Source organism: Pristiophorus japonicus, chromosome 8 (genome assembly GCF_044704955.1).
Source record: "Pristiophorus japonicus isolate sPriJap1 chromosome 8, sPriJap1.hap1, whole genome shotgun sequence".
Lineage (NCBI taxonomy): Eukaryota > Metazoa > Chordata > Chondrichthyes > Pristiophoridae > Pristiophorus > Pristiophorus japonicus.
The window spans coordinates 165,237,740-165,264,252 of NC_091984.1; the positions used below are offsets into that span (position 1 = coordinate 165,237,740).

The window sequence follows — 26,513 nt, forward strand, 5'->3', positions numbered from 1 at the left end:
GCCCAAAGTCACCTGATATTGGTGTAATAGATTTCGGGAAGTTGGTCGACATTCTTTTTACAATTTCTTTAGTTTAATTTTTTTTCCCGAAGTCATAAATTGGCTGCTGCAATGGGGTGATCTTATGAACAATGGGAGTATTGTCTGGGAGTTGGGTGGTTTGTGACCATTGGGAATATTGTCTGGGGGGGGAGGGGCTGTGACCATTGGAAGTATTGTCTGGGGGATGTTGAGCATTGGGAGTATACTCAAGGTTTGTGAGCATTGGAAGCATGTCCTAGGATCTGAGAGTTTTGATGGTTGGGGGAAGTTGTTGGGAAAGTCTGCGGAAGGCGGGCCTTAGGTGCATCAAGCTGGAGAGGGGGGTTGAAGCATTGCTGGGGACTGGGATGGTTGGTGTTGAGTGGGTTACCAGGATTTGGTTGTACAGGAAGCGTTAGCAGCCTTGTGGGGCAAAGGGCCCTGAAGAATGAGAGAGAGAATCAAGTGGAGGATGTGAAGTCTATCTGTGGACAGAGATAATCAGAGCGGCGGGCAGTGCCTGGACTTCTGACTTCTCCCAGTTGGCCTGAGGGTCTGTTCCGAGCAGGTCATGAATCTGCCCACCTGGCTGCCGCTGGATGCAGGAGCAATTATAAGTTTACATAAGAACATAAGAAATAGGAACAGGAGTAGGCCATACGGCCCCTCGAGCCTGCTCCGCCATTCAATATCATGGCTGATCTGATCATGGACTCGGCTCCACTTCTCCTCCCACTCCCCATAACCCCTTATCCCCTTATCGTTTAAGAAACTGTCTATTTCTGTCTTAAATTTATTCAAAGTCCCAGCTTTCACAGCTCTCTGAGGCAGCGAATTCCACAGTTTTACAACCCTCAGAAGAAATTTTTCCTCATCTCTGTTTTAAATGGGTGCTCCCTTATTCTAAGATCATGCCCTCTAGTTCTAGTCTCCCCTATTAGTGGAAACATCCTCTCTGCATCCACCTTGTCAAGTCCCCTCATAATCTTATATGTTTTGAATTCCAATGGGTAGAGGCCCAACCTACTCAACCTTTCCTCATAAGTCAACCCCCTCATCCCCAGAATCAACCGAGTGAACCTTCTCTGAACTTTCGTAAATGTGGAAACCAAAACAGCACGCAGTATTCCAGGTGTGGCCTCACTAATGCCTTTTATAGCTGTAGCAAGACTTCCCTGCTTTTATACTCCATCCCCTTTGCAATCAAGGCCAAGATACCATTGGCCTTCCTGATCACTTGCTGTACCTGCATATTATTCTTTTGTGTTTCATGCACAAGTACATTGATATTTACTGTGGTTCTTCCTCTCCACAGACAGTGTTAAAAAGCTTCACGACCAGAAACATGACATGGACAGAGAGACCAAAATCCTAAACAGGCGGCTCAGGGTAGGTGGTTTATTTATTGAGAGTTACTCGATTTGCTTTCTTTCAACATCAGACTGTAGCAAACTCTCATAAATTCACTGTATTTAAATCCTAGCAAAAATAAAAAACAAACCCCTTTAATTCCCTTTTATGTGTACTTCTCTCTCTCCGATTTTCTTGATGGTCCTGTAACTATTTCCTGGTTGACTCCCTGTCCCCATACACCATTCTGACTCTTACAGCAGGAATGTTAGAAGATGTATGAGAATGATTTGGGGTCACTCTTTTTCTACCCCTTCCTCTCGGGAGTTTCTCTCCTTTCTGGATTGCAAAGCCTAGGTGGGAAGGTGCAGTCAAACTGCATACATCATTGGTTATGTGTTCATACTCAACATTCTTTCAGTTGGTAATCTGTTAGTGTGTATTATTATACTACCTAAGGGTAAGATACTTGCCCGACATGAGACTCCCAAAGCAAGCGCTCTACTCGGAACTCCTACATGGCAAGCGAGCCCCAGGTGGGCAGAGGAACGTTACAAGGACACCTTCAAAGCCTCCCTGATAAAATGCAACATCCCCACCGGCACCTGAGAGTCCCTGGCCAAAGACCGCCCTAAGTGGAGGAAAAGCATCTGGGAGGGCGCTGAGCACCTCGAGTCTCATCGCCGAGTGCATGCAGAAAACAAGCGGAAGGAATGTGCGGCAAACCAGATTCCCCACCCACCCTTTCCTCCAACCACTGTCTGTCCCACCTGTGACAGAGACTGTAATTCCCGTATTGGACTGTACAGCCACCTGAGAACTCAGTTTTAGAGTGGAAGCAAGTCTTCCTCGATTTCGAGGGGAATTCCTATGATGATGATGACCTGTAAGGATGGGGTTACACGAACAATTTTGCAAAGCAATTGTGCTTTTTATGTGCATTGACTCAAAAGTGACAGTATAACTGAGAAAGCTGCCAAGTACACCAAACCCCTGAGGCATGAGACAGCCACCAAAGGGCTGACTCTCACAGTTTTGGGTTTGCAGAGACTCCAGTATAAATCCAGCCCAAATCTGCAGCGTCCTGCAGAGATGTTGCATCACTACAGCGCAGAAGCATTTCACCCACAACTCTCTGCAGGTTTATGTAAACAAAAGAAAGCCTGAAAAGGATTGGTTGCAATATTTTCAGCTTGGACTCCGACCTCCCACCCGGCGACTCTGACCTCCCACCTGGCGACTCTACGCGACATGCATAATTATGTATGTTGCTCAATAATGAGTGAGAGTTGGAAGGTGTATAATGGGAAGGTCCTTCCAAGGAATGAAATGGATTTGCGAAGCCTCAACCCAGTTCTAGTGACGTAGGTTCACAACGCAAACCGCTTCACATTTTGGCTTAATTTAGTCATCCTGTCATTATGAAAACGCACAATGGTAGCATCTGCTTTTATGTGAAACAAAATATCTTTTTTTTAAATAGGAGGAGTCAGCTGAATGGCGGCAGTTTCAGGCTGACCTTCAGACTGCGGTTGTCATCGCCAATGATATAAAGTCTGAGGCGCAAGAGGAAATCAGTGACCTGAGACGCAGACTGCATGAGTCAATGGACAAAAGCGAAAAGCTCATCAAAGAACTGGAGGAAGTGAAGACACGCAAGTACGTGGGATGTTGTGATGTGACTTGGTACGTTGTACATTAGCTAGAGCTATATCTTGAGCTAGGTGAACGCGATGTGTCATTACGTGCAATTGATCGTTTATATTGGTGCATGATATTGGAGGAGGGGACTTGGACTCCAAACAAGCGTGGGAGGGATAGGGAGAACAGATAAAAAAGGAGCCTGAGGGGATTTCTAGGTATACTAAATTTAGAGAAATTTGGTGGCTGAAAACTTGTATAAGCTGAACATTAAAGTACATCATGGATTCAGGGAAGAGTCGTTCCTGACATGGTGGGCAGGAGAATGGCTGTTGATCTATTTGGATTTTCAGAAGGTTTTTAACATGGATTGATGTCACTGGGTAGCACCTAAAACGACTCATAGAATGGGCCAACAGAAAATTGCCTTCAAAAACTGAAATGGAGAGACATAAATGTACATTTTTCAGGGTGGAGAGAGATTTTTCAGACATTTGAATACAGATCACCTGATATTGTTCACAGTAACTCCCGATAGACGCACACTTCTAACAGCAGTGTTGTACCATGGATTGCCCGGTGTATTATTCTGCTGCTTGGGTGGAGCTGTGTATTAGTTAGCCTGCCCCCTTAAGAACAGAAACTCTAATCGCTGTAAGTAAACATAGCCTGAGGTAACTCGGTTTAGTTGTTTAGTCAGGAGCTTTGCAGGTTGGGATATGCTCATCAGTTTCAGGTTGCAGCTCAGAAGTGCCCAGATTGTTTTACATGTATAACAAATTTGTGACAGTGTGAGGTACAGATTATTACATAGGAGTACAACGGATATATGACACACAAACAGGCCGTTCAGCACAACTAGTCCATGTTCCACTCGAGCCTCTTCCCATCTTTCCTCATCTAAATCTATCAGCTTGACCCTCTATTCCCTTCTCCCTCATTTGCTTATCTAGCCTCCCCTTAAATGCATTGATACTTCAACCACTCCCTGTGGGAGCGAGTTCCACATTCTCACCATCCTCTGGTTAAAGAAATTTCTCCTGACTTCCCTATTGGATTTCTTGATGACTATCTTATATTGACGGCCTCTAGTTCTGCTCTTCCCCACAAGTGGAAACATTCTCTCTGTATCCACTCTATCAAAATATTTCATCATTTTAAAGACCTCTATCAGGTCACCCCTCAGCTGCCTTTTTTCAAGAGAAAAGAGACCCAGCCTGTTCATCCTTTCTTGAAAAGTATACACTCACATTTCTGGTATCATCCTTGTAAATCTCCTCTGCATCCTCTCCAGTGCCCCATATCCTTTTTATAATATGGCGACCGGAACTGTACGCAGTGGTCTAACCAAGGTTCAATACAGATTTAGCATAACTTCCTTAATTTTCAATTGTATACCTCTATAAAAAAAAATTAAAAAAATAAAGCCTAATGCCTGGTTTGCATTTTTATGGCCTTGTTAACCTGTGTCACAACTTTATGATTTGTGTATTTGTATCCGAGATCCCTTTGTTCCTCTGCCCCACCCAGACTCGCACCCTACAAGTAAAAAATGACTTCCCTATACCTGTACCTCCCATTTATCTGTGTTGAACTTCATTTGCTAATGATATGCCTATTCTTCAAGTTTATTAACCACCTGTAATTTGTTGCAGTCCTCCTCAGTATCGACTATCGCCCCCAATTTGGTGTCATCCGCAAATTTAGAAATTGTGTTTATGAATCCAAAGTCTAAATCATGTTCAGTGAATTCATTGTATCATGAGGGTGTATTGTTAGTAAAATCTACAAGTTTTCAGCTGATAAATTGCAGGCAGAATTAATAATGAGGAACAATACAAGAAAATGCAGAAGAACTTGGATCTCTGGGGTTTCTGGGCATGTCGATGTGGATAAAATTCTACAGTTCATTGTGGATAAAAAATTAGTATTGGAGCAAGGATCCAAAAGTGGGGTCCTGATTAGGGGGTCGAGATAAATCTATGAAACAGTCAGCCTAATGTTTGGCTGCAGTACATAAAAAGGCACAAACAATACCCCAGAACAAATCAAAAGCAATTATATTGTTGTTTAAAGCGCTGGACAGATTCTGTCTGATGAAGTGTTCAGTTCTATTCAGCTAATCATGGGAAGAAACATATTACCTGGCTCCCTCCTGGGATAATAAGCTCCTTCCCATGAGAGACATAAAAGCAGAATATAAAATCTTTAGGTAAGTAAGAAGAAGACATTAGTGAAGGTAAATGTGAGTCCCTTACAGGCAGAGACGGGAGAAATTATAATGTGGAATAAGGAAATGGCAGAGATGTTAAACAAATATCTTTACGGTATAATACACACAAAGCATTCCGTAAATAGTGGGGAACCAAGGGTCTAGTGTGAATGAGGAACTTAAAGAAATTAGTATGAGTAATGAAATAGTACCGGAGAAATGAATGGGACTAAAAACCGCCAAATCCCCTGGACCTGCTGGCCTACACCCTTGGATTTTAAAAGAGATGGCTACAGAGCTAGTGGATGCATTGGCTTTGATCTTCTAAAATTTTCTAGATTCTAGAACGGTTTCTGTGGCAAATGTAACCTCGCTATTCCAGTAAGGAGGGAGAGAGAAAACTGAACTATACACCAGTTAGCCTGACATCAGTAGTAGGGAAATGGTAGAATCTATTATTAGGGATTTGGTAACAGGGCACTTAGAAAATCATAATATGGTTGGGCAGAGTCGACACAGATTTATGAAAAGGAAATCGTGTTTGACAAACCTCATACAGTTTTGAGGTAACTAGCAGGGTAGATGAGGGGAAACCAGTGGATGTGGTATATTTGGATTTTCAAAAATAATTTGCTAAGGTGCCACACAAGAGGTTATTACACAAAATTAGGACTGATGGGATTGGGGATAATATATTAAATGGGTTGAGGATTGGTTAATGGACAGAAAACAGTAGGAATAAACAGGTTAATTTCATGTTGGCAGGCTGTAACTAGTGGGATACCACAAGGATCAGTGCTTGGGCCTCAGCTATTTTCAATCTATATCAATGACTTTTACCTCGTTTGTGAATGTCCTTTAGGGAAGGAAATCTGCCATCATTACCTGACTCCAGACTCTCAGCAATGTGGTTGATTCTTAACTGCCCTCTGAAATGGCCTAGCTAGTTCCTCAGTTGTAACAAACCACGACAAGAAACAATAATGAGAATAAAACCGGAAGAACCTACCGGCCTTGACCTTGCTCCGGCTTTGGACAGGACAAAGGCACACCCAGCCCAGTCGATCCTGCAAAATCCTGCTCACTACCATCTGGGGACGTGCTAAAATTGGGAGAGCTGTCCCACAGACTAGTCAAGCAACAGCCTGACATAGTCATACTCGTAGAATCATACCTTTCAGACAATGTCCCACGCATTCAAGTTCCCTTCCAAGTCACACGCCATCCTGACTTATTGCTGGGTCAAAACCCTGGAACTCCCTCCCTAACAGCACTGGGGGAGTACCTTCACCACACAGACTGCAGCAGTTCAAGAAGGCGGCTCACCATCACCTCCTCAAGGAATTAGGGATGGGCAATAAATGCTGACCGTGCCAGCGACGCCCACATCCCAGGAATGAATATTTTTTTTAAAATGAGGGGACAGAGTGTAATGTATCCAAGTTTGCTGATGATACAAAGCTTGGTGGGAAAATAAGTTGTACGAAGGACACAGAGAGTCTGCAAAGGGATATAGACAGGTTAAGTGAGTGAGCAAGAACATGGCAGATGGAATATAACGTGGGGAAATGTGAATTTGTCCACTTTGGTAGGAAGAATAGAAAAGCAGAATATTTTTAAATGGTGAGAGATTGGGAAAAGTTGGTGTTCAGAGGGACACTAGTATCCTTGTACACGAATCACTGAAAGTTAACATGCAGGTGCAGCAAACAATTAGGAAAGCAAATGGTATGTTAGCCTTTATTACAAGAGGATTTGAGTATAAAAACATAAACATTTACAGCGCAGAAGGAGGCCATTTCGGCCCATCGTGTCCGCGCCAGCTGACAAAGAGCCGCACGGCCCTCGGTCAGCAGCCCTGAAGGTTACATATAAACCCATGAACAATGACGGAAAGGCAAAGAGCACCCAGCCTAACCAGTCCGCCCCACACAACTGCGACACCTCTTATACTGAAACATTCTACACTCCACCCCAACCGGAGCCATGTGATCTCCTGGGAGAGGCAAAAACCAGATTAAAAACCCAGGCCAATTGGGGGGGGAAAAATCTGGAAAAATTCCTCTCTGACCCATCCAGGCAATCGAAACTAGTCCAGATCATCATCCCGGCAGTATTCGATTCCCTGCAGTACTTACCATTATATCTATGCCGGCCAACAAAAGGTTATCCAGTCTAATCCCAATCACCAGCTCTCGGTCTGTAACCCTGCAGGTTACGGCACTTTAAGTGCCCATCCAACCATCTTTTAAATGCGGTGAGGGTTTCTGCATCCATCACTCTTCCAGGCAGTGAGTTCCAGACCCCCACAACCCTCTGTGTGAAGAACCCCCCCCCCCTCAAATCCCCTCTAAACCTTCCACCAACCATCTTAAAACTCTGCCCCCTCATAATTGACCCCTCCATCAATGGAAATAGGCCCTTGCTCTCCACTATAGCCAGGCCCCTCAAAATTTTGTACACCTCAATGAGGTCTCCTCTCAACCTCCTCTGTTCCAATGAGAACAAACCCAACCTATCCAATCTGTCCTCATAGCTAAGGTTCTCTATTCCAGGCATCATCCTCTGCACCCTCTCTAGTGCAATCATGTCCTTCCTATAATACGGCGACCAGAACTGCACGCAGTACTCCAGCTGTGGTCTTACCAGAGTATTGTACAATTTAAGCATAACCGCCCTGGTCTTATATTCTATGCCTCGGCCAATAAAGGCAAGCATTCCGTATGCCTTCTTAACCACCTTATCCACCTGGCCTGCTACTTTCAGGGATCTGTGGACAAGCACTCCAAGGTCCTTTTGTTCATCTACACTATTAAGTGGCTTACCGCTTAATGTGTATGCCCTTTCCTTATTTGACCTTCGAAAGTGCATCGCCTCGCACTTCTCCAAATTAAATTCCATTTGCCACTGTTCTGCTCGCTTGATATCCTCCTGCAGTCCATGACTTTCCTCTTCATTATCAACCACACAGCCAATTTTAAGAATAAAGATGTCACTACAATTATATAGGGCCTTGGTGAGACTTCATCTGGAGTATTGTGTACATTTTTGGTCTCCTTATCCAAGGAAGGATCTACTTGCCATAGAGGGAGTGCAATGAAGGTTCACTACACTGATTCCCAGGGTGGGGGATTGCCCTATGAGGAGAGATTGAGTAGACTAGGGTTATATTCTCTAGAGCTTAGAAGAATGAGAGAGGTGGTTTCATTGAAACAGAACATTCTTCAGTGACTTTCTAGGGTAGATGCTGGGAGGATTTTTCCCATGACTGGCCTTTATTGCAAGGCGGGGGTGGAGTTTCGAAACATAGAAAATAGGTGCAGGAATAGGCCATTTGGCCCTTCGAGCCTGCACCGCCATTCAATAAGATCATGGCTGATCATTCCCTCAGTACCCCTTTCCTGTTTTCTCTCCATGCCCCTTGATCTCTTTAGCCATAAGTGCCATATCTAACGCCCTCTTGAATATATTCAATGAACTGGCATCAACAACTCTCTGCAGCAGGGAATTCCACAGGTTAACAACTCTCTGAGTGAAGAAGTTTCTCCTCATCTCAGTCCTAAATGGCCTACCCCTTATCCTAAGACTGTCCCCTGGTTCTGGACTTCCCCAACATCGGGAACATTCTTCCCGCATCTAGCCTGTCCAGTCCCGTCAGAATCTTATACGTTTCTACGAGATCCCCTCTCACCCTTCTAAACTCCAGTGAATAAAGGCCCAGTTGATCCTGTCTCTCCTCATATGTCAGTCCAGCCATCCCTGGAATCAGTCTGGTGAACCTTTGCTGCACTCCCTCAATAGCAAGAACGTCCTTCCTCAGATTAGGAGACCAAAACTGAACACAATATTCCAGGTGAGGCCCCACCAAGGCCCTGTACAACTGCAGTAAGACCTCCCTGCTCCTATACTCAAATCCCCTAGCTATGAAGGCCAACATACCATTTGCATTCTTTACCGCCTGCTGTACCTGCATGCCACCTTTCAATGACTGATGAACCATGACACCCAGGTCTCGTTGCACCTCCCCATTTCCTAATCTGCCGCCATTCAGATAATATTCTGCCTTTGTGTTTTTGCCCCCAAAGTGGATAACCTCACATTTATCCATATTATACTGCATCTGCCATGCATTTGCCCACTCACCTAACCTGTCCAAGTCACCCTGCAGCCTCTTAGCGTCCTCCTCACAGCTCACACCACCACCCAGTTTAGTGTCACCTGCAAACTTGGAGATATTACACTCAATTCCTTCATCTAAATCGTTAATGTATATTGTAAAGAGCTGGGGTCCCAGCACTGAGCCCTGCAGCACTCCACTAGTCACTGCCTGCCATCCTGAAAAGGACCTGTTTATCCCGACTCTCTGCTTCCTGTCTGCCAACCAGTTCTCTGTCCACGTCAGTACATTACCCCCAATACCATGTGCTTTGATTTTGCACACCAATCTCTTGTGGAGGACCTTGTCAAATGCCTTTTGAAAGTCCAAATACACCACATCCACTGGTTCTCCCTTGTCCACTCTACTCGTTACATCCTCAAAAAATTCCAGAAGATTCATCAAGCATGATTACCCTTTCATAAATCCATGCTGACTTGAACTGATCCTGTCACTGCTTTCCAAATGCGCTGCTATAAAAGTATGGAAGTCCTGCTACAACTGTACAGGGTGTTAAGACCACACCTGGAGTACTGCGTACAGTTTTGGTCTTCTTATTTAAGGAGGTATATACTTGCATTGGAGGCTGTTCAGAGAAGGTTCATGAGGTTGATTCCTGAGATGAAGGGGTTGTCTTATGAAGATAGGTTAAGCAGGTTGGGCCTATACGCATTTGAGTTTAGAAGAATGAGAAGTGATCTTATTGAAACATATAAGATTCTGAGGGGGCCTGACTGGGTAGATGCAGAGAGGATGTTTGCCCTCGTGGGGAATCTAGAACTAGGGGATATAGTTTCAGAATAAGGGGTCGTCCATTTAAAACTGAGATGAGGAGGAATTTCTTCTCTGATGGTCGTGAATCTTTGGAATTCTTTACCCCAGAGAGCTGTGGCGGCTTGGTCATTCAGTATATTTAAGGTGGAGTTAGACAGATCTTGGAATGATAAGGAAGTCAAGGCTTGTGGGGAGTGGGCAGGAAAGTGGAGCTGAGGCCAAGATCAGATCAGCCATGATCTTATTGAATGGCGGAACAGGCTTGAGCGGATAAATGGCCTACTCCTGCTCCAACTGACTGGGGAGTCTAGAACTAGGGGGTCATAGTTTTGGAATAAGGGGTCAGCCATCTAGTACTGAGATGAGGAGAAATTTCTTCACTCAAAAGTTTGTGATTCTTTGTAATTCTCTACCTCAAAGATCTGCGAATGCTCAATTGTTGAGTACATTCAAGACAGAGATTGATAGATTTTTGGATACTCAGGGAAGCAAGGGATGTGGGGATAGTGCAGGAAAGTGGAATTGAGGGCAAAGATTGTCCATTCTTATTGAATGACGGAACTGTCCTGAAGGGCCGAGTGGCCGACTGCTGCTTCTATTTCTTATATTCTTGTGTATCTCCAGTGGACCGGACATGGTGTCTGTTTGGCAGATGAATGTACTGCCGATAGATATTAGAATAGAGCACAGTAGGGATTTCAAGGATGACAAAATATGAGGACTTAAGCTATTGAAGAAACATAGAAACATAGAAAATAGGTGCAAGAGTGGGCCATTCGAGCCTGCACCGCCATTCAATAAGATCATGGCTGATCATTCCCTCTACCCATTTCCTGCTTTCTCTCCATACCCCTTGATCCCCTTAGCCATATCTAACTCCCTCTTGAATATATCCAATGATCTGGCATCAACAACTCTCTGCGGTAGGGAATTCCACAGGTTAACAACTCTCTGAGTGAAGAAGTTTCTCCTCATCTCAGTCCTAAATGGCCTACCCCTTATCCTAAGACTATGTCCCCTGGTTCTGGACTTCCCCAACATCGGGAACATTCTTCCCGCATCTAACCTGTCCAGTCCCGTCAGAATCTTATACGTTTCTATGAGATCCCCTCTCATCCTTCTAAACTCCAGTGAATAAAGACCCAGTTGATCCAGTCTCTCCTCATATGTCAGCTCTGCCCCAGCTGAGAAATCTGCAATGTGACTAGCCACCAAGAGGTGCATCTAGAGAGTCCAGGGGAAGAGCCTGGCTTATACTACTTGCTTCCATGCTATGATACAGCTGATACAATTCTTCCTGTGGCAGAATGTATTTCCAGCATTAATGTGAGCAACATGACCTTAGCCATAATTGAGTGCAATGGAGTTTGTTCTGAGGTGTCTGCTTGAAAAGCTGCAAGATTTTTTTACGTACATAATAGTATCATTAATTTTGATCTTTAGGCAGGATGAAGAGCGGGGACGTATGTACAATTACATGAACGCTGTAGAGCGAGATCTGGCTGCTTTAAGACAAGGTATGGGTCTGAGTCGCAGATCGTCCACCTCCTCTGAACCATCCCCAACCGTCAAAACGCTAATTAAATCCTTCGACAGTGCTTCCCAAGGTAACAGTGACATTCTTCTACTTGAAACTAATTTGATATTTTAAAACGTCTATAAATTCAAAGGAAACCAAATTCCTTTGGTCAGTTCAGATGGGGGTCCATTTATCTGAGTTTTATTACAAAAGACATTGTTTTGAGCATTCCCCCTTGAAATATTCAGCACTGTATTTAGGCACACTATTTTCTTGTACAGATTGGGTAAAGCAGGATTTCCTGCTATGCGATACCGACTGCAGTACTTTAAATGGGCCTTTGTGATTGTCAACAAGACTTTGACTTTTTGGAAAATTGCTTCTTTTCAATAATCTAGATTCCTCCCTCTCCTTGTGAGACTAAACATATCTCCCCGATGTTTGAGATTGACAATCTGCCACGTGGGGAGCCAGTGCACTTTCAGCATTCACTTTGGAAAAGTTTACTTCGGGCAGCCCATAAAGGAAAGTAAACGTAAAGCTGTACTGAACCGTTAGTTGTGCAGGAGCCACATTGAATATTTGCTGACTAGTAATTGTTCACCGTTTTCAGTTAACACCCACCTTAAATTGCTCGACAGGTTCACAACCTCTCACTGCTGTTCTGATCATATTAACTGGTGGAAAGATTGCATCTGAGACTCCACAACAAAAATGACATTTGTTTAAAGAGCCAAGCCCAAGTGTTGAGTTTCTGTGCTGGAGTGAGATTTGCTTATTATGTTCCACTCTCTAAGGCCCATACAATGAATATGGCTTTAAAGACAAAAGAAGGTGCACATGCTTTTTGAAATATATGCATAGATTACTAGTTTAAATCAATCTTTACCATTTATACAAAGAATGAATGCAGCTTTCTTGATCACTTGCCTGTGGAGATGTGGGGATAGATTGCGAGCACCTGTCTTGTTATTCTGCAGAAGGAGAACATGGAGTGAAAGATTCTTAATTTGCAAAAATAATGGAATAAAGGTATTTGCTAATCCCTCTGTAAACCAATAACACAAACCCAGTAGGCAGTACTAATGAAGGGAAACCATTCATATAAACTGAAGCTCAGGCAGGGGATTGTGAGCCAATATAGCCTTCTAAAGTGTCTTCAAACTGGGGCTGTGGACATCTTAGTATTTTAATCCCAAATACTTACTTCACAGATTGAATATGATAGACATAATTGTGCTTCTGTTTGTATAGTTGTTTGTAAACATTAACATCGCCAGTCCATGTACAAATTTGGTCTGTTACTCCTTTCTCTATCATGTCAGACAACTCTGGTCCCGAGAACTATTCGGGCTGTGTTGGCAATGCGCTGTGTTCATTGATTGGGAGATACAGTCTGTGTAAACCAGATTATCAAATACAAATGTCCACTCGCGCATCGTGCAATTATCAACTCGGCCATCTTTAAGATTGGGAAGTGAAAGGGGTTTGATTAAAACAGATTTGCATGAAAATAACCTTTGCTTCATTCCTTCTGTAAATTTAGAAGCTTTCACTCCATGTTTTCCTATTACTGCATGCTGTAGCATGACGATTGGATAATGAACCAGTGACTCTCACCCCCTTCCCATCTCTCCATGAGGAAGACATTTCACAATGCCCACACACTAGCTGACTGCTGTTATAAATGCAGCCATTCAAATACGTGTATTTTCCTTTTTAAAATATCTTTATTTGCAGAACAGACACGTAAATATTTTGGAGGAGGGGTAGGTTAGGCAGACCCATGAACAAATAAATGGTTGATCCTGTTTAAATTTTCGACATGCATCCTGGAGTGTATCCCTATAACTTGACGATAAGCAGAGTTGCAAACTGTAAACTCTGAAATCTTCCTTCCTTCTAACATTCCACATTTGGATTTTTAAGGATGCTAGGACGGTTGGAGTTGAGTTAGCCACACATTGTCGATTGGGTTGGGAGGTACCACTGAAGGTGAATGATATTTCAAAATTGTTAATGTGAAATTACTTTCTGGGTTAAGAGTCATTATTTTGTTTTTCTAGTTGTCCCCAACACTGCTGCAGCTGCCATTCCACGAAGCCCCCTCAGCCCAAGCCCTCTGAAAACCCCACCAGCAGCCGCTGTATCACCAATGCAGGTCAGTAATGTTGTATGTAGCCAATGCACAGCTGGCTGTATGACTGAGAAGATCTCCTATGTTATTACTTCCTATAGCTGGGGTGCTGATTATTGAAACCTGGCTTCAAATTTAAATTTTGGTGTACCTCCCCCACCAATATTCAAAGATTTCACTGTTGGGCATGCAAAGTTTAATATATAATTTAGTCTTTTGTTTCACCGTTCCCGTTTCCTTGCACTTCATTCCATTTACACAGCCTCGAACCGTGGGAAATATTGTGACGAATGTGTGTTTCCATTGTTAGACTGAGCATTCTCATTCTAAAACTTTCAATAGATATGAAGACAGTGCTGTTGATTTGCAGTATACCCATGAACTTGATATATCTCTGGGCAGAGTATCTGCAGTCTATGGTTTTCTGTTTTATATTCACACTTTTAGTTGAGCTATCCTGATCTGTACAACATAACAATTGCAAAAGGCAATGGCAATCATGAAGTGGTAGTATTGTAACAGAGGGCAATATAATAAACCTCATGGACAAAAACACTTCATTTTTCTCACATCTCCATCATACATTGATTATAAAGTTTTCTTTCAAGATATTGACTTTACTTTTAGCTGTACTGAAGGTACTTAACATTAAACATTTTAAGTGGTTAAATCAGCATACTCTAAATGGCTGGAATCTGCCACCGGTCATTGGGCTGCCTTAGAGCCCAGAGCAGGGGCAAGGACAATAGTGAGCCAGTTTCACTGTGTGAATCTAATTCCAGTGCCAGTGGGATGATTATAGATTGTAAAATTAAAGCAGGGAGTTACAAAACCCACCATGGCTAGCATAGTGACCCTTAATTTGCTCAATAGAACTTAGGTAACTATTAAAGCTAAATAAATAAATAAAATGTATTTTTAGTAAATAGTGCACTTGTGGGATTTTCAGCTTAGTATGTGGTTTTCTAATCATATTTGAACTTTTTGACTAAGTTACAGAACTATCTCTATGAACATTCTGTGAGTATGGGATTGTGACAAAACTGACAACCCACAGTGATGAGGGTTACAATGACAGCAAGTGGTCCCAGGACCCCCCTACGGGTAATGGTCAACTCGATTGTCCTGTCTTTCAGTTGCCCATTTCTACTCAATTCACTGAGGTAAACTATTGTAGAAAGTGCCAGTCTGTAGAGGCCTGCATGATTACCAAGCAAATGATGCAAAAACTATTATTCTATAACAAAGTCTTTACGATTGGCAAATAGGTTAAGGCTGTCGTCTTTTCAGTTTGCTTTTGCTGTTATATGGCCTGTTAAGCTGGATACCACTGAACATTGGTAAATATTGTTGAATAACTAGTTAATTTGTATTTCTTGTTGAGATATTGGGGTGCAGCTTGGAAAGTTGGGTGCTGGGCCTCGCCTGGCCAGGCCTTGTTTAAACGACAAGCATTTTGGGGTCGACGAGTAAGGTCCTACGTATTCATGAGCTGCTTAAGATATTTCAATACAGTGTAACGTTTATCTGTGGCAATCTTGTAAGCATGGGTGTGGTGCTGCCCACAATATGAGCCTCATCCTTAAAAACTGAATACGCCAGAGTGTTTGGGAATTTACCTGCTCAAGGCAGTCTCTTAAAGAGAGGAAGTAAGTTGTATTGTTTATTTGGGGGGAGGGGATAATTTTTATGTACTCTGGCACCATTTTGCATAAGTTCTTATTTCTGGGTTGTCCTGTTTGTATTTTTGTTCTCTCCCACTCACCCACAATGCTTTCCTTCATTGTTTGCTGCTGACTTTGGCATTGCACCATACAAAGAGGTGAGGATTGAGATTCTTTTGGGGCTTCATGACACGCTGCACAATTGAGGTAAGGAAGAAAGCCAACAGATGCAGACAACTCAGACATTTTGGCCACATGAGTCAAGTACCCTGTGGACTATATGGACAGAGCAGAGTCCTGTGTTCACCACCTCTGCTTCACAGTACAGACTACCAGAGTTGTCACCTGCTGCACACTGATCTGGACCAGCTGGTGCTTCCTGTGGAAGTGAAGGATACCACAGCATGTAGCTTGATGCTATTGGATCCTTCCAAGCCACTCCACCTCACCGGACACTTCTGCCACATCACGCAGTCTGCAGTGCCCACTTGTATCGGGAAAAGGACCTTTGCTTGCAATGGGAAATACCTTCATCAGTTTCCCTGTGGAAAGGAAGCACCGGCTGGATAGGATGCGGAGCTTTCAGCAGCTGGTAGGGTTTAAGAACATAAGAAAAAGGAGCAGGAGTCGGCCATTTGGCCCCTCGAGCCTGCTCCGCCAGTCAATAAGATCATGGCTGATCTGATAATGGGCTCGGCTCCACTTCCTTGCCTGCTCCCCATAACCCTTCACTCCCATATCGCTCAATAATCTGTCTATCTTTGCCTGAAATATATTCAATGACCCAGCCTCCACAGCTCTCTGGGGCAGAGAATTCCACAGACCTTCCGAGAGAAGAAATTCCTCCATCTCAGTTCTAAATGGCGACCCCTTATTCTGAAACTACGCCTCCTAGTTCTAGATTCCCCCATGAGGGGGAACATCCTCTCTGCATCTACCTTGTCGTGCCCCCTCAGTATCTTATATGTTTCAATAAGATCACCTCATTCTTCAAAACTCCAATGAGCATAGTCCCAACCTGCTCAACCTTTTTTAATAAGTCAACCCCTTCATCTCGGGAATCAACCTAGTGAACCTTCTCTGAACAGCCTCCAATGCAAGTATATCCCTCCTTACATATGGAGACCAAAACTATACGCAGTACTTGAGGTGTGGCCTCACTAATACCCTGTACAGTTGTAGCAGGACCTCGCTGCTTTTATACTCTATCCCCCTTGGAATAAAGGCCAACATTCCATTTGCCTTCCTGATCACTTGCTGTACCTGCACACTAACTTTTTGTGTTTCATGCACAAGGACCCCCAGGTCCCTATGTATTGCAGCATTTTGATTTTGTAATCTCCATTTAAATAATAATTTGCTGTTTTATTTTTCCTGCCAAAGTGGATAACCTCACACTTTCCCACATTATACGCCACCTGCCAAATTTATGTCCTCCTCACAACTTGCTTTCCTACCCATCTTTGTATCATCAGCAAACTTGGCTACATTACACTCTGCAGAGAGTCGCACGTGGTACCGGTCATGTATGTAACCACAATGTAACACCACTGTATTACTGTATGTACTCAACCTAGATGCACAAGAGGTGAACTTGTGGGAGACACTTCTTACCTGATTACACAGGTATAAAAAAGGGAGGTCCCACGCAGAGTCATCGTCTTTGGAGTCCTGTGAATAAAGAGTTAAGGTCACAGTGACCTTGTCCCCAGAATGTGCCTCGTGTGGTTTCATACTGTAGAGTAAGGACTTTACATTGGCGACGAGAAACGGGAATTCACGACCCACAAGAATGTCCACCGGTAGCACAGAGGAACGGTACTGTGTTGGGGAAGACTGGGACGATTTTGTCGAGAGGCTTCAGCAAAGCTTCGTTATAAAAGAATTGCTGGGGGATGCAGCGGCCAACAGGCGAAGGGCTCATCTTTTGACCAGCTGCGGATCAAAGACTTATGCGCTCATGAAGGACTTACTAACACCCGAAAAGCCGACTGACAAAACCTTTGAAGAACTTAGCAAATTGATCGGGGAGCACCTCAAACCGGCGAGTAGCATACATATGGCCCAGCACAGATTCTACACCCACCGACGTCGTGAAGGACAGAGCATACTGGACTTCGTAGCAGACCTCCGGCGTTTGGCCAGCCTCTGTAAGTTCACAGATGCCTGCAGTGGGGAGATGCTAAGGGACTTCTTTATCGAGGGCATCGGCCATGCAGGAATTTTCCGCAAATTAATTGAGACCAAGGTTTTGACCTTGGAGGCGGCGACGTTGATAGCTCAAACTTTCATGGCGGCGGAGGAAGAGACGAAAATAATATACGCGCGCAATTCTGCCTCTAACGCGGCAATGGATCAGGGAGTCAACATCATCAATGTGACTTAGAGCTGCGCAGGCAGGCAGGGACAGTCCGACACTCCCCAGACAGCAATAGACCCCAGAGTAGGACTTCAACAGAGACAATGGCAGGCTGAACGGACATTCACGCCATCACAGTGGACAATGCGGCCCGGGATGGGGCCATTGACACCCACTAATCGGGTACTTAAGAGCAGTCAAAGGGACAGTCAGCGCGGAATGCCTGGCCATAGTCCCTTTGTCCCCAACAATGGAAACTTTAACTCATGCTGGAGGTGTGGGGGAAAACACTCAGCTAGATCTTGCAGATTTAAACAGTTTGTCTGCAGGAACTGCAATCTCAGTGGCCACTTAGCTCGAATGTGCAGGAAGTCTGCAACCAGATTAATATATGAGGCGAATGGACCAGAAGAGGGTTCTTTGAGGCAGGATGACTTTTGGGGCAAATCGATGGACACCGAGGTTCAGCGGGTCCATGTGGTGAACCAGATTAATATATGAGGCGGATGGACCAGAAGAGGGTTCTTTGAGGCAGGATGACTTTTGGGGCAAATCGATGGACACCGAGGTTCAGCGGGTCCATGTGGTGAATATTCACAGTTCAGACACCAAAACGCCACCAATGATGATGGGGGTTTTATTAAATGGTATCCCAGTACGCATGGAGCTGGACACTGGGGCCAGCCAGTCACTCATGGGCGTTCAGGAATTTGAGAAGCTATGGCCACTTAAAGCCAGTAGACCCAAATTAGCAAGTATTGAGACACAATTACGGACTTACACTAAAGAAATCATTCCGGTGCTAGGCAGTGCAATGTTGGCTGTCACGCACAATGGGTTAGTGAATCGGCTGCCGCTCTGGATTGTCCCGGGCAATGGTCCCGCACTGTTGGGGAGGAGCTGGTTAGCCGAGATGAAGTGGAAATGGGGGGGATGTTCACGCAATGTCATCTGTGGAGCGAAGTTCGTGCTCACAAGTCCTACAATTCGATTCACTATTCCAACCTGGCGTTGGGACTTTCAAAGGCACTAACGTAGTGATACACATCACCCCGGACGCCAGGCCAGTGCACCACAAGGCCAGAGCGATGCCGTATGTGATGCGGGAAAAGATCGAGAGCGAATTGGACCGGCTGTTGAGAGAGGGCAGCATCTCTCGCCTGTTGTCCTAAAAGCAGATGGCTCTGTCAGGATCTGTGGCGACTACAAGGCCACCATCAATCGGGTGTCCCTACAAAATCAATACCCGCTCCCGAGAGCAGAGGACCTCTTCTCCAACTGGCAGGCGGCAAGCTGTTCACCAAGTTGGACCTCACTTCAGCCTATATGATCCAGGAACTGGTAGACGAATCTAAACTACTGACCACCATCACCACACACAAGGGACTGTTTGTTTCTAACAGGTGCCTGTTTGGCATTCGATCAGCGGCCATGATTTTTCAACGAAACATGGAAAGCCTGCTTAAATCCATTCCTGGAACGATCGTATTCCAGGACAATATCTCATCACGGGTCGAGACACCGAGGAACACCTCCACAACTTGGAGGAGGTGCTACGCCGACTGGACCGGGTAGGCCTGCGACTCAAGAAGTCTAAATGTGTGTTCTTCGCTCCTGAGGTTGAGTTTCTGGGCAGGAGGGTTGCTGCAGATGGGATTCGGCCCACCGAATCCAAAACAGAGGTGATTCGACGAGCACCCAGGCCCTGCAACATATCGGGAGCTGCGTTCATTCCTGGGACTGTTCAACTATTTCGGGAACTTTCTACCGAACTTGAGCACGTTGTTGGAGCCGCTACACATGCTCCTGCGTAAGGATTGTGATTGGTTTTGGGGGGACTGTCGGGAACGGGCTTTTGATCGGGCGTGAAACCTACTTTGTTCAAACAAGTTGTTGACCCTGTACGACCCCTGTAAAAAAATTTTTAAATTGTCTGACATGTGATGCATCATATTATGGGGTTGGGTGCGTGTTGCAGCAGGGCAATGCTGAGGGTCAACTACAACCTGTGACTTATGCCTCCAGATCGCGCGCTCAAGCAGAACAGGGATATGGGATGGTCGAGAAGGAAGCGTTTGCATGTGTCTATGGTGTAAAAAAAAATGCGTCAGTACCTCTTTGGTAGGAAGTTTGAATTAGAGACGGACCACAAGCCATTAGCATCCCTGTTGTCAGACAGCAAGGCCATCAATGCCAACGCATCAGCTCGCATATAGCGATGGGCTCTCACGCTGGCTGCTTATGACTACTCCATCCGGCACCGGCCCGGCACTGAAAACTGCGCTGACGCAATCAGCAGGCTCCCACTGGCCACCACTGAGGGGGCAGCGGAGCAAAGCGCTGAGATGGTCATGGCTGTCGATGCCTTTGACAGCGCAAGCTCCCCAATCACAGCCCGCCAGATCAAAATCTGGACAAACAGAGATCCCCTCCTATCCCTGATTAAGAAATGTATCCTGACTGGAGATTGGGCGCCCGCACATGGAGCATGCCCTGAGGAGGTCAGACCGTTCCACAGACGTTTAGATGAGCTCTCCATCCAAGCCGACTGCCTACTATGGGGTAGCTGGGTAGTTATGCCCCAGAAGGCCAGGGAGGCATTCATCAGGGAACTCCACAGCGAGCACCCAGGTATTGTGCTGATGAAAGCCATTGTCCGGTCACACATTTGGTGGCCTGGAATTGATTCAGACCTGGAACACTGTGTTCGCAGGTGCACGACGTGTGCCCAGCTGGGTAATGCTCCCAGGGAGGCCACGCTGAGCCCATAGCCCTGGCCCACCAGGCCATGGTAACGCATTCATGTTGACTACGTGGGCCCGTTCATGGGAAAGATGTTCCTTATTGTGGTAGATGCGTACTCGAAATGGATCGAGTGCATCATTCTGAATTCATGCATGTCATCCACCACCGTGGAAAGCCTACGTGCGATCTTTGCAACCCATGGCTTGCCGGACATCCTGGTTAGTGATAATGGCCCATGTTTCACAAGCTACGAATTCCGAGAGTTTATGTCGGGCAATGGCATCAACCACGTCAGGACTGCGCTGTTCAAGCCGGCCTCCAATGGCCAGGCGGAACGTGTGGTCCAAATCATTAAGCAAGGTATGCTCAGGATTCAAGGACCCTCCCTACAATGCCGCCTATCACGTCTCCTGCTGGCCGATAGATCCCGACCGCACTCGCTCACGGGGGTCCCGCCCGCAGAGCTACTAATGAAAAGGACACTCAAAACTTGGTTTTCCCTCATTCACCCAGTCCTGACTGACATAGTTGAGGGCAAGCGCAAGTCACAAAACGAGTACCATGATCGCAATTCGAGGAGGTGATGTATAGAAATAAATGATCCTGTCTTCGTCCTCAATCACGCCACGGGGCCCAAATGGCTTGAGGGCACTGTAATTGACAAAGAGGGGAATAGGGTCATCATGGTAAAACTCAACAATGGTCAGATATGCCCTAAGCATCTGGTCCAAGTAAAAAAAAAAAAGTTTCAGCATCGACACGGAGGAACTTGAAGAAGACCATGAGATGGAGCTCATAACACCGCCAGTGAACGAGCAACAAGAGCAATCAGAAGAATGCACAGTCCCTACGGTCAGCCCGGACAGGCCGGAATCACCACAGGTGATAGACACTCACGTCAGTATCCAACAACCAGAGCCCCAACTGCGGCGCTCCACGAGGGAGCACAGACCACCTGAAAGACTAAACCTATGATCCCAATGAGACTTTTGGGGGGGGGGGAGGTGATGTCATGTATGTAACCACAATGTAACACCACTGTATTACTGTATACACTCAACCTAGATGCACACCTTGACCATATGGGGTGAATTTGTGGGACACACTCCTTACCTGATTACACAGGTATAAAAAGGGAGGTCCCACGCAGGTGTTACATTGTAGTTACATACATGACATCACCTCCCCCCCCCCCCCAAGTCTCATTGGGATCATAGGTTTAGTCTTTCGGGTGGTCCACGCTCGTGGAGCGCCGCAGTTGAGGCTCTGGTTGTTGAACACTGAAGTGAATGTCTGTCACCCGTGGTGATTCCGGCCTGTTTGGGCTGACCGCAGGGACTGTGCATTCTTCTGATTGCTCTTGTTGCATCGTCTTTGGAGTCCTGTGAATAAAGAGTTAAGGTCACAGAGTGACCTTGTCCCCAGAATGTGCCTCGTATAGTTTCATACTGTAGAGTAAGGACTTTACAGTACCCATGGCAACATGGCTTTTCACATCAACCTCATGAAGAGAAAAGATTGGCACTCCAATTAATGTTTGCAGAAACATGTGCATCAGTGGCTATTATCCAGGAAGCTGCCATGATGCCTTCATGGTGGGCCACTCTTCGATGCTGCAATATTTGAAGGCAATGAAACACAGGATGGTTAGCTCTTGGAACTTGCGTCAACTTTATCCCTCCACGGGACCTCTTAAGTTTAATTCTGGACTGCCTCCTGTTGTCTCCTATCTATTCGCCGTTATACATGGAAATATGTATCCTACGTAACCAGGCCTATGTAACTTGAGTTTTCCCTGTGTCCATTTGCGTGCAAACTTTGGCTGCTGCTCCGGACGCGAACCGATCACGTCTATTTCCACTTTTTTCTTCCCTTCCTTTTCTCTCTATCCCTGCCTGACTGTTCTCTCCTGTCATCATGCCTCCTTCCATTTCTCCTCTCTCGGATACTCTGCCCTCCCAAATCCCTAGCCCAACCTTCCTGTTCTCCTGCCACCGTCCCAGGCTTGACTCCATCTTAGATAAGCCTACAGCTTCCCTCTGTGACTCTTGGAAGGGCCCATTGAGGCACTCGTCTCTGCCTCCCCACGAGCAGGAACCCCAACTGTTCCATCCTCCTTTCTCACCGACCTTCTCACCCAGCGTGTCCGCTGGAGGCTAATCTTGCCAATCTCCTCCCGTCCAACTCACCCCCCCAACGCTGTGGACGCAGGCAGTGGATCAGCCATGACCGCCTTCTCCACATCTCCCTCCACAATGTCCGTCCATGAGCTTATTGTGGATGATGGCAGCGACATCATGGCATTGACTAAAACCTGGCTGCCAGGTGATAATACCTTACCCTGAAATGAAGCCTCCCCGCCTGGTTATACCTTCCACCACTTGCCCCGTCCAGACCGTTGCGGTGGCGGTGTGGCTCTCATCACTAAGTCACACCTTGATCTGTCCCCCTGCTCCTTTGGAACTTTCTCCTTTGAGCATCTCACATGTTCCATCCCTCCCTTCTTCTCATTCTTTACCACCCACCCAAGTACCATCAACATTTTCTTAACCGAGATATCTTCACTGGCTTCTTCCCTCACCTCTGCACCGTGACTTCTCATCCTCGATGATTTCAACCTGCATCTCAATTTATCATGCTGTCTCTCCTCTGAATTCACTACCCTCCTATCCTGCCTTAATCTCTCCCTCCATGTAAAATTCCTAACCCATATTCACGGCCAGCCCCTTGACCATCTCACACGACCTCACTACTCCCATCCTGTCAATCACAGAAAAGGCCATCTCTGACCACTTCTTCGTATCGCTCTCCATCCACATCCCTACCCTCCCACCCTATTTCCATCTGTGTCCGCCCCTGGAAAAAAAATTCTCCCAACTCACTTACAACGGCACTTAACTCCAAACTGTCCAGCCATTGGCCCTCCATTCACCACTACTTTTCTGCAGCTACTGACCTGCTCAGTCACACCCTCATCACCACCTTTGATGCCTTCATCCCTATTAAAACCATTACTGTCTCTCACCCTGGCTGTTACCCCTGGTACGGCCCTCATTTACACTCCTTTAAGTCCAAGGGGCGTAGACTTGAATGGATATATCGGACAACTGGTTTAGCCATTCACCGCCAGATCTGGATGTATCACATAAAGCAAAATCAGATCCTGCTCTCATCTGCCAAAACTGCTCACTATTCCTGGAATGCAAAGATAACCTCTGACTTCTTTTCTCTACTTCAAACCATCTCATCAGTAAGACCGCCTACTTCCACCTCCATAACATTGCCCATCTCCGGCCCTGTCTTAGCTCATCTGCTGCTGAAAACCTCATCCATGCCTTTGTTACTCCTTACAATGCACTCCTGGCTGCAGTTCCATGTTCTGCCCTACGTAAACTTGTTATCCAAAACTTGCTTGCCCGTGTCCTAACTTGCACTAAGTCCTGTTCACATCACCCCTGTGCTCGCTGACCTACATTGGTTAAGCAATGCCGAGATTTTAAAAATTCTCAACCTTGTTTTCAAATCCCTCCATGGCCTCGCCCCTCCCTGTCTCTTTAATTTCCTCCAGCCCCACAACCCCTCGAGATATTGGTGCTCCTCTTGAGCATCTCTGATTTTAATCACTTAACTATTGGCGGCCGTACCTTCAGCTGCTTAGGGCCTAAGATCTGGAATTCCCTCCTTAAACCTCCTCCTTTCTACCCCTCTTTCCTCCTTTAAGGCACGTGTTAAAATCTACCTCTGTGTTAACTGTGGCTCAGTGGGTAGCACACTCGCCTCTGAGTCAGAAGGTTGTGGGTTTAAGTCCCACTCCAGGGACTTGAGACGAAGAATGTAGGCTGACGCTCCAGTGCAGTGCTGAGGGAGTGCTGCGCTTGTCGGAGGTGCCATCTTTCAGATGAGAAGAGCAGGGGAATTATCCCTGTTGTCCTGGCCAATATTTATTCCTCAATCAACATAACAAAAACAGATTCTCTGGTCATTATCACATTGCTGTTTGTGGGAGCTTGCTTGTGCGTAAGTTGGCTGCCGCGTTTCCTACATTACAACAGTGATAGCACTTCAAAAAGTACTTCATTGGCTGTAAAGCGTTTGCAATGCCTGGTGGGCGTGAAAGACGCTATATAAATGCAAGTCTTTCTTTCTCTTTGACCAAGCTTTTGGTCATGTGTCCTAATCTCTCCTTTTGTGGCTCAGTGTCAAATTTTTTTTCGTATTCCTGTGGGACGCTTTACTATGTTAAAGGCGCTATATAGATACTAGTTGTTGTTGGAACAAGACTATCCTCTGCATTTAAGATTGCTGATTTCACTGAGAAAACCCTAAACAGCAGAAAAAGCCTCAGAATCTGTTTGCAGTTTCTTGTCTGCCACCTGCAGAAAGGTGTGTCATGCAGCTTAGCCCCAATCGCAAGGGTGCAAAGTGGCAATTGTTGTACACAATGCTTGGGATGTTATCTCAGAGCTGCTGGCAGTTCCCAACTCGGGTTTGTGTCATGGCTGATAGAGCCCCACAACAACTGTTAGTAAAATGGAAGAACACAGTTATCTTTGCTTGCTTCCTGATGCCAGTTAGCAATTCCTCATCGGCAGTCAGATGCAAAGGAGCTGTCTGACTGCAGTGATTCGCTCAACCATCCAGACAGCTGGCCTTCAGACCCAAATAGGGGCTGCCCTATTGAGGCACTTGCTGCAACAGGACCTCCAACTCTTTAATCATCAATGATGCCTACAATGCACCATTCTGAGCACTTCGGCATCCTTTCTGTCACCACAACCTTTTTGCCGAGCTTACAACCGTTTCACCACATGTTAAAAAAAAAATCCATGCACAGGCATTTTCCAACCCCTTAATTGGGGTTCAGGACTGGAACATCGGGTCCTTCATTGAAACATCTGTGAACACTTGTGGAAGCAAGTCCTCCTCGTTCGAGGGACTGCTGATGATGATGCTCCCTTGCTGTGTAGCTGGCGAACCTCAGACAAGTGTTCTGCAGGCCAAGCTCCCTGGGCAAACCTTTCCTTTGCCTGTAACCATGTCAAATGAGCACTAAGGCCTTGTATTGCTGTTCGAAATTTTATGCCATCACATCTCGGGAGACTTCTCGTTGCTTCTATATTGGGTTAAAAGCATTTACCAGTCTGAATGTATTAGTGTCGTTTCCAAATGATGGAAAACCAATTTAAAAACTCAAAACATTATCAGAGTACACAGAGTGGAATTTCTCCTCCCCATTTTGTAAACTCTCTTATCCTGCCCCCTATCCTCAGACTTTGTAGCCTCTCTTATCCAAAAGAGGCCACTTGGGAAGGAGACCTGGGAGTTTGCAGTAAAACAATTCAATCAGATTTCCCCATTCCTGTGCTGGGGATCCATTGGCTTCACTCCTTGATTGCACTGTAAAAACAGCATACAGATACAAACTCAAATCTACATACCTGTAGTAACATTGCATGGTTCAACATCATGCACCCTACTTGGTATTCCTAATGACTCGGGTTAAGTTGCAAAGTACCCTATATGTTTCACCATTCAGACATTGTCCTGTTATTTCTAAGAGTGCTGCATTTATTTTATTCATGTTCTACCTCACTAGTTTATTTTTTGTTCCCTCTCCACTGTCTACAGTGACCTATGGTAATGCACTGTCTCTCTGCCATTCCTGCTTTGCACTGAACGTTAAGAAGCATCAACCAGTAATTCAGATCAACTCTTGCTTCAATCTTCCTCAGAGGTGGTGTCTTTCCAGACAGTCTCTGGTGAGATCACAGAACTCGTCACATGGGGAATTGCTGCCTGGAGTTGCATGACGTAATTACGGTCTGTTCAAATTCACGTTTGACAATCACATTTATCAATCATTTACTTTGAAAATTGCTGACCTTGTATTTTAGCATTGTCAGTCCAAGTGTACTGTTCGGATAAATCCAATCCT

The 26,513-nt window shown here is 45.5% G+C and overlaps 1 protein-coding gene across 1 annotated transcript in view; it reads left to right on the top strand.

Annotated features, from left to right (window-relative positions):
* Positions 1–26,513, top strand: part of specc1la (sperm antigen with calponin homology and coiled-coil domains 1-like a) — a 477,385-nt gene that overhangs the window by 178,766 nt on the left and 272,106 nt on the right. The window contains exons 6-9 of the mRNA XM_070888305.1: positions 1,337–1,410; positions 2,855–3,057; positions 11,598–11,761; positions 13,740–13,834. Coding sequence (XP_070744406.1) covers positions 1,337–1,410; positions 2,855–3,057; positions 11,598–11,761; positions 13,740–13,834 — 536 coding nt within the window. The remainder of the gene's footprint in view (positions 1–1,336; positions 1,411–2,854; positions 3,058–11,597; positions 11,762–13,739; positions 13,835–26,513) is intronic.